Source organism: Aricia agestis, chromosome 10 (assembly GCF_905147365.1).
Source record: "Aricia agestis chromosome 10, ilAriAges1.1, whole genome shotgun sequence".
NCBI classification, from domain to species: Eukaryota; Metazoa; Arthropoda; class Insecta; order Lepidoptera; family Lycaenidae; genus Aricia; species Aricia agestis.
This window is the reverse complement of record NC_056415.1, coordinates 12,481,219-12,490,707: the sequence shown is the minus strand read 5'-3', so window position 1 is coordinate 12,490,707 and position 9,489 is coordinate 12,481,219. Positions and strand designations below refer to the sequence as shown.

The following is a 9,489-nucleotide window of genomic DNA, read 5'->3' as shown; positions in this document are numbered from 1 at the left end:
AATATTTTGCACAACACAATATAAATTACAAAGGACGAAAGAACAAGGATACAGTATAATATTTAATTACATTATATTGTGTGATCACACAAAAATGGATCCCAGCTCAGCATGAGCAGCAAGTTGCTGCACTGATTTTCTGCTGGGACCAATGAGTGACCTCACAATAATATAGTTTGAACAATACAATTAGGAACTAAGAGCATACTAAATTAATAAATTTAGAAACTTAAATACTAAATAAATTAATAAAGAAAATAAGAGCTAAAAGATAATAAATATTATACCATATTGGGAGAAACAAAAGAAAAAGCTGTTAGCTGTCAATTGTCTATGACGTTTGACGTCTCTGGTGCAACCCAGTCTTATTTTTAAGCATACCTACCTTATTCTATGAAAATAAAACTGTAACGTGGTTTCATACGTGGCATAACCTATTGAAATATGATGTTACTGCTTAATATTATAACAATAAAAAATTAAACCTGTGGAGTGAGAACAGGCGAATAACTATATACCCATAGCTGGGCACCGTTAATCAAATAGTTAGCTTCGTTAATCGTTAATCCGTTAAAAAAATGTTAGCTTCGTTAAAAGTTAAAGCGTTACATTTCGGACGAATTAACGCAAGTTAACGTTAATCGTTAATCCGTTAACACGTTAACAGTGTAGCTACAAATTGCTAGGTAGTCACCTCACGTGCAAACACGTTTTTTCATAGTAAGTTAAAAAGAGTGTATAATATTATGACATATTATTTAACATAAAATCATATTTAGCCCCTATATTTTCATTTACCCACATGTGGTGCACTCAGTTAATTTATTAAATTCCACGTTAATTATTTCATTTTTTTCGTTTCCTTTAATATCTATCAATCAACTCGTGCACACAGCACAATATCTACTTTTGGTTTGGTGTTTTCTTCGGCTTTATTCATTTAATGAACCGCCGTTCAAGACCCTTGACGGAAGAGGAGTTATGGCATCTGCTATTTTCTATAATCTTATAGAAAATAGTGCTATTGTTTCTCATACTATAATGCTTGTTATTAATCTTTTTATTATTTTCTTACATTATAATTGTCATTTTCATTGTAATTATCGATAAATTAGTTTGTTTTATTTTACTCTAATACTACTAAAAAAATGTAGTAACTTTACATACTCATACTTTAGGAACCCCATCGAAATGTCCCCCGGACATTGTTCAGTTACTTTTTCTAGTTTATAGTTCATACGTGTATGCAAAAAAAAACGATAAGAAACTGATACGTGTATCCTTTAAAAATGTTTTAAATTTCTATGGAGGTAAGACCCGTATGTGGTGCACACACGTACGAACTCAAACTCAAAATGACCCACATGTGGTGCAGGCACAGTGAACGTTAATATGTGTAATATGGCCTTGTTGTAACTTATATCATTGCGTTAGTGTTCATACAAAACCTGTTTGTTTAAGGTTTTGGAAGATAACAGGTTAGAGACAAAACAAAATACTTCTATAATTATTGTATTTTAGGTAGAATACAATAATTATAGAAGTATTTTGTTATTATAAATAATTTGTTGATAAAGAAGAGTGCAGTATAATTTAGTTAGGTAACTTAATTATACTGCACTCTTCTTTATCAATATGCAAATGATTTATAATAAGAATAAACAAATCACTCTCTCTATAAGCACCGGCGCTGAGTAATTAAATGATAAAACGAAACAAATCTTTTCTCACTCGCATGCGCCCGAAAATGTATATCAGCTAGTATTGTTTTTGTTTCGTCTGAACCTGTTTTTGCACCGCGCCGCGGTGCCGCGCGGTAAATAGTAGGCATTGGATTAACGATTAACGGACTTCTGCATATTAACGGAAGTTAACCAGTCCGTTAATATTTTTAAAAGTTAACTTAAAAGTTAATCCGTTAAAGTTAAAATGTTAACTTCGTTAATTAACGATTAACGGATTAACGAGTTAATGCCCAGCTATGTATATGTCGCAGGGAAAAGAAGATATCAGGGATATCCCGAAATCCCTAGGGATATCACGAAATCGCGGTAGATACCGAATATTCTTGTTTCTTACGTCGTCTTACTAAACAAATCTAGTGATATGTCATTTCACTAAACTAATCTAGTGAAATGTCAGAAAAGCGGATACCGCCGAATAATCGAAATCGAGCTACGCATTTCTCTCGCTCGCTCTAATACCCTATAACTATCGGGGCGACTAACTCTAAATTGAAGATTTTATAATTCATTTTTATACTTGAAAATAAGCCCCGAATTGTTTCATTTTGTAAACATACATACTACATTATATTTCCGAGAATCAGACCTAGCAAAAACACGATATCTTAAAATTTTCTCGATCACAAAGATGCATCTAATTTTCACGAATTTTTCATATATTGCCATAACCGCAGTGGCGTAGCGTGGGTGGGGCGGAGGGGGCGGCCCGCCCCGGGCGGCAGTCCGCGGGGGCGGCAAAAAATGTCGCCGGTGAATTGGAAAAAATCCCGATGTGTTTCATTGCTCTTCCTACATCCGCCTGACTCTGTTTTTGTCATTTTTTTTTGTTTGTACATAAATTTGGGTTCTACAGTTTTATTATATGTACTAGCTGTCCCGGCAAACGTTGTTTTGCCATATAAAGTACTCCGCCCGCGTGGATGTCGGTTACCGCTGCAAAAAGCCTACCCAGGAAAGACTCGGTCAGCAAAATGATTCCCAGGTCAATTCACAGACTCCGACACTAACATCGACGACGCAGTCATTATTCGCAGGCTGCACACAACACAAATAATTATTGTCTTCCTCCCGTACGCGCACCCCCGCCTTGGTGACGCCCACGGCCCACTATCGTAATATTTTAATTTCGCCATAACTTCAAAATGAAACGTCCAATTTTAATCATTCAAAGACCAAATATTATCTACATAAACTGTACTTAGTGATAAAATAATTTATTTTGATAAGGATTAATAGCATGAGTAAAATAAACGCGTTTAAATGTAGTCCAAAAAAAATTAAAGATTTTTAAATAATTAAATGGTTATTGTGCCTCACTCGACATAGATAGGTATAGTGTGTCGCGGACTTTTTTGTAGATATTTGTGACTGTGTCTAGTAAAAGGGACCACTTTGAGGATTTTAGTTATCGAGTTATAAGCGATTTTCTAAAATTTGTCGAAAACTATGCAGATTGAGTTTTTTTACTAATCGGTTATTAATACCTTAAATAACATTATGTATATAATAATACAAATATAATCATAATATTTCAGTATCATAATAGGTCACGAAGTTTAGTACCAAGGGTACCACTTTGAGGTAATATTTGACAAGTGAAGTATTTTTCATTTGGCTCGATATTGACGCGCGGGGAATAACCTACAAACGGGCATCCATTAATGATCCTGGAGTCCTGCAATGTACCAAAAGGTTTGATGACCAAGATATCAAAAACATCGCAGTTTTTAATCCAACTTGTGATTTCACTCGAAATGCTAGTCTGACTACAATACCGCCTGTAAGGTTATCGTATGAGCGACAACAATATTTGTTCCAAAAAATTCGTCAGTATGTTTCCCCTGACGCTCAAGATGTGTTGTGTCCAGAACCTATAAAAACCATTACAACAAGTGCTACGGAAAATCCATTACATGACGTGGTAATGCCGCTCATAAGTACTGACTCAGCAACCCCATCGACGTCGGTACTCACGATAGAAAGCCAAAGACGTAAAACACCCAAATGCGGCTACTGTGGCCAACTGGGCCACAGAAATCAAAAAAGAAATAACGTTTATTTTTGCAAACAAAGGGAACTTGATGAGCGCTCTGAATCTGGTTAATAGTTTAAGAAATAAAAAAAAAATGATTTCTTTTTGCTTAAATTATTTTAGTTTGTCAAGCTGTTTTTTTTGTAAGCAAAATATACTTAAAGTTTTTTGTAAGTAAGCCAGTGTAAAGTTTAGTGAAGTGGTACCTGACTTAGAATATTAATGAATAATTTCCTTACAAACGAATATTCGCAGAAAAACATTTATTTTACTATCGAAATACATTTACTTTACTATTTAACATAGTGATAACACGATTTCTGTAATATTAATCATGTTAAATAGTAGTTATTTTACTTGTGACACTAAACTTTACTAGGTCCTCAAAGTGGTACCCTAATTATATTTCCGTAGGAAAAACACTATCAAACCACTAAACTTTAAAACACGATAATTACTACAAAACATAGTACATAGCATCATTACTATCTTTGGATCTCTGTGCTTATGTATATTTTAGCTGATTTTGTGATGTTACTTTAAAAAATCATAAAATTTAGTTGTTTTATGTTATGACAATGTGTAAAACTAATTTATGATAATTTTAATACTTTTGATTAAAAAAACATAAAAGATACATAGTATTTTTATTTTTTCCGTTCCTTTACTACTTCAAATATATAACCATAATTAATAATCCATTGAGTATAGCGTATTTTCTTAAAATTATTCAGTAATTAAGATACTTCATTTTTTCCACTCTTGCATGTTTCTTCTTTGTAAACCTTTCAAACCATTACAGTTATTGAGACCATTGATATCTTTTTTCAATCTTTGATGATAGTAGATTAACTTGGTACCAATCATTCCATAACTTCCTAGTAGAAGTGTATTTTTCACGAGCTTAAACTTCAAAGTCATTTTTCTCAACTTGTACATTTTGCCTACTACAAGTTTAAAAAAATATTAAAAAATAATGGTTGCATCTAAGAAAATGATTCTTTTTTTACTCGATAGGTAATTTTATCTAGTTTTAGAAGATATCAATAACTCCATACCGCTTAAGTGGTCCCTTTTCCCTGGCACAGTCACATTTATAAGATCTACAATTACTTAGAACATTTTACGGTTCTATCTTTTATAGTTTAGGCAGCGTACGCAAAATAAGTAACTTTTCTGGTTGATTTTTTGCACCTTGCGTCCGAAAAACCCAAATATCTTACGGAACCCTATTTTTCTCCAAAATAAAATGTAGCCTATGTTCCTGTTCCAGTATCCTCCATCATCCATTATTGATATTACCTACTTATAAAGAATTCGCTCAGCAACAGCACGCACAATGCGACGTTGCCTGTTTTCGCACATCGCATCAGCGGAACGGAACGGCAACAACGCGCGCTGGCCACGTGCAATTGTTTTTGTTTATGTTTGTTTTAGAATTTAGTGCATCGTGAAGTACCGTTACGCAATCACGCATTATTTTTGTTTCGCGAGAGTTTCAGATTCGGAACGAAAGTCATTTCGATTGTGTTTCGATCGTTTAAATACTGTTGAATCTTCTAAAACTAAACATTAGAACTTCACCCAACCTTTGAACTAGTTTTTGAAAATGAAAAGAGTCAAAGAAAGCGGTGCCAAATTCCGCAAAAAAAGGGCTAAGAAAGAAGCAGATGCGAAGAAGTCTCAAGGTGCATTACTGAAATATTTCAGTTCCAGTTCTGGTTCGAAAGCCACGTTAACGTCTTCGGTGGCATCCTCATCCTGCAGCAGCGGAAGTGATTCCAGTGTAAGTACCTAGGTATATGATTCTTCCATCTAGAATCGTGCGTGGTCTAGAATTACTCCTGTTATTACTTATTTTAGACATAACAAGTATGGGTTGGGTCGCAATAAATTGCAAGGTTGTAATTTTTACTTTCTAGTGAACGAAGTATAGAGGAAGTATTTATAATCGTAAAAAAAATCGAAGTTGAGATTTTGATTGGGATAGGTTCTCTCTCTATCTACACTCGAGAGCAATGAATCCGGGTCGGGGTCGCTTGGAGCGCCTTGGGGAATCCTAAAAGTCTCGGAGACTGGGAGTGCTAGCTTGATATAGTTACTGTTATTTAGAGAGTATTATATGATCTAATAAACACAATATATTACATCAATCTAGCATTCTTAGTTTCCGAGATTTTTGGGATTCTTTAAGGTGCTTTGGGCGGCCCTGACCCGGATTCATTGCTCTCGAGTGTATATCGTTAACCGAGTCCGAAAAACTAAAAAAATCAAAATGTGTAGGTATGTATGTATGTGCGTATGTACTAGTATATCTGTTTTCAGTTGTCAGCTCTAGAGCCTTAACCGCTGAACCAAATCGGATGAAATTTTATATTAGGGGATGTTTATTGTATTCATGGGAATACATAACTTATTTTACAGGAACAAGAAGAAGACGTGCCTGCCGTCGCAGTTGAAAGTCGTTCTGGTCCCACCACAGAGCAGGGTCAAGACGAAATCGACTCACCAGAAGTATCTCAAGCATCTAGTCATAAGCCTGCAGAAAAAGTGAATGTTGCCAAAAAAGACATAATTGAAATCGTGCCTTTTGCTCCTGCCGAAGCCAAAGATGTGAATCTCGACGATGTAGGTTGCTGGCCTTCTCCTATGACCGACGAAGTCAGAACACTTCTAGTACGTCGCGGATCTGACTTAGTACAGCACATCGATTGCAAATTTGCCGATGTTGTTCGCTCAGGGACTTCAACGAAAGGCGGTACCCGAAAACTAACCAAAGAGTGGTTCTACAAACCATTATCTAACGGCGAAAAGGTTCTCCGAACATGGATGGTGTACTCGCCTTCGAAGCAATCCTTGTATTGTTTTTGTTGCAAGCTGTTTGGCAATTCCGACTCAAACTTCGCATCTGAAGAAGGATTCAACAAATGGTGGAAGCTAAATCCAAGAATCGGAGACCATGAAAATAGCCCGGGCCATGAGCAGAGCTTCTTGAAATGGAAGGAGTTGGAAGTTCGCCTGAACCGTAAAGCAACCATCGATCAGAAACAACAAGAAGTTTTCGAAAGTGAGGTGAAGAAGTGGAGGGATGTACTGTACAGGTTGCTGAACATTATCCAGTTCTTAGCCAAACAGAATCTGGCCTTCAGAGGACATCGAGAAGACATTCGAGGAGATGATAGTGGCAATCGCGGGAACTTTCTGGAGTTAGTGCACCTCCTAGCTAAATATGACCCTCTTCTAATGGAACACCTGACAAAGATAAAGCTGGGAGCAAGAGTCCCAGTTTCGTATCTATCTCCAGAAACCCAGAATGAATTTATAAACTTACTGGGACAGCAAGTTCGATCCACCATCATCCGTCGTATTCAAGAAGCTAAATATTATTGCGTAATCTTCGACAGTACACCAGACATCTCCCACAATGACCAAATGAGCCAAGTTCTGCGATACGTACATATCGAAGGAGAAAAAGTCGCCGTGGTTGAATCTTTCATCGACTTCTTTGAACCAAAAGGAAAAAATGCAGAAGATCTCAGCAACGATATAATCGCGAAGATAACATCAGACGGACTGGACATACAGAATCTGAGAGGACAGGCTTACGACAATGCTGCCACAATGTCAGGGATCCACAATGGAGTTCAAGCCCGGATTAAAGCCCTGAATCCGAAAGCTACATTCGTTGCATGCACAAACCACTCACTAAACTTGGCTGGGGTACACGCTGCTTCTGAATCAGTGAATTCCGTGACGTTTTTTGGAACTCTGGAGAAGCTATTTGCCTTCTTTTCTGCATCAACTGCTCGATGGAACGCTTTGGTTGCCGTCACAGGTCAAGCAGTGAAACGAGTCACTGAAACGCGCTGGAGCGCTAGACATGTAGCTGTCAAGATGCTTAAAAATAAGTTTGAGTTAGTTCTTGAGGTACTGGAAGAATTAACAGATTCATCTCAAACTTCCGAAACAAGATCAGGAGCCAGTCTTCTCCTGACAGCCATGCAGTCCTTTAACTTCCTAACTTTTCTTGGCTTTTGGGCTGCAGTGCTACCTGAAGTAGATGACGCACAGATTTACCTGCAGCAACGAGGACTAAGTGTCGATAAGTGTACTCAGAAACTCTGCGCTTTAAAAACCCTCCTAGTGGAAAGTAGAGACCGTTTCGTCCAAGACGCAATCGACTTTGCTAAGACTCTCTGCGAAAAACTCGGAATCGAACTAAAAACGAGAAGAATTCGCAGGAAAAGACGCATGCATGATGATGAATCTTTTGAAGATGCAGCTTTGTCTCACGAGCAGGAACTCCGTCGAGAGGTGTTCGCATCATTTGACAAGATCATTCAAGAAATGACGACTCGATTCCAGCAAATTCAAGAAATATCGGACAAGTTCGGATTTTTGACGCCAGCGAATCTTTTGGACAGCAAGTACGAGTGTGATCTTTCCCATGTATTAGAAGACATCGACAAAGACGAGTTTCAGATGGAGCGGAAGCGTCTTCAGCAGTTTGTTGCCAGTTCTGAATCAGAGGAAGATAATATAAGGGGTAAAGGACCACTGGAGCTCCTCCAGTTCATTCAAAAACTGAATCTCGGAATTTCGGTTCCAAATATAATCATCTTGATTCGTATATATTTGACTTTGGCGATTAGTGTTGCAAGTTGTGAGCGAAGCTTTTCGAAGTTGAAGCTAATAAAAAATTACCTCAGATCTGCTATGAGCTCCGCTAGACTATCAAACTTGGCTATATTGTCGATTGAACAAGAATTGGCTGCAAATATTGATTTTGACAAAGTTATTTCTGACTTCGCTGCTCAAAAGGCCCGTAGAATCCGCTTGTAAAATCGCTCATCCTATTTTACCTTCAATAAAAGATACTTCATTGCCTGTGAAATTTAATTTAATTTGAGGACCTATACAGGGTGATTTTGAAATCGTAAACCAAATTTTAACAGTGGCTTTTACTCATGATACTGAACAACTTTTGTTCTACAACTTTGCTGAATTCTGAAAAAAAAAAATTGGACTTTGTATGGAGCCTTGACATATCAGCTGACCGATCTCCATACAAAGTTCAAATTTTTTTATTGTCCAAAAAATTTTTTCTTTGTGCAAGTTTTCAGTATCATGAGTAGAAGCCACTGTTGAAATTTGGTTTAAGATTTCAAAATCACCCTGTAGAATGGGGGCGGCAAAATGGGTCTCCCGCTCCGGGCGCCGAGATGGCACGCTACGCCACTGCATAACCGTGCATTAAACTAAGTTAATATTTTAACACATTGTATAAAATTCTATCATTGAGGAACTGACCTAGCGGATTTTTTAAATGTTACATATTTATCGAGTTATTAGGAAAAAAATATCTTTTTATACGTGGGAGAGCCATGCTTCGGCACGAATGGGCCGGCTCGACCGGAGAAATACCACGTTCTCACAGAAAATCGGCGTGAAACAGTGCTTGCGCTGTGTTTCGCCGAGTGAGTGAGTTTACTGGAGGCCCAATCCCTTCCCTACCCTCCCTTATTCCCTTCCGTTCCTATCCCTACCCTCCCCTATTACCCTATTCCCTCTCAAAAGGCCAGCAACGCACCTGCAGCTCTTATGATGCTGCGAGTGTCCATGGGCGACGGAAGTTGCTTTCCATCAGGTGACCCGTTTGCTCGTTTGCCCCCTTATTTCATAAAAAAAAAAAAATGAATCCGCGTCGTCCTT

At 37.5% G+C, this 9,489-nt stretch overlaps 1 protein-coding gene across 1 annotated transcript; it reads left to right on the top strand.

Annotated features, from left to right (window-relative positions):
• The first annotated feature begins 5,386 nt into the window (after positions 1-5,386).
• Positions 5,387-8,681, top strand: LOC121731211 (zinc finger MYM-type protein 1-like). The gene is made up of 2 exons (XM_042120566.1): positions 5,387-5,563; positions 6,202-8,681. Exons 1-2 carry the CDS (start codon positions 5,387-5,389, stop codon positions 8,617-8,619), a joined length of 2,595 nt encoding a protein of 864 aa, XP_041976500.1. The 3' UTR covers positions 8,620-8,681.
• Positions 8,682-9,489: the final 808 nt, after the last annotated feature.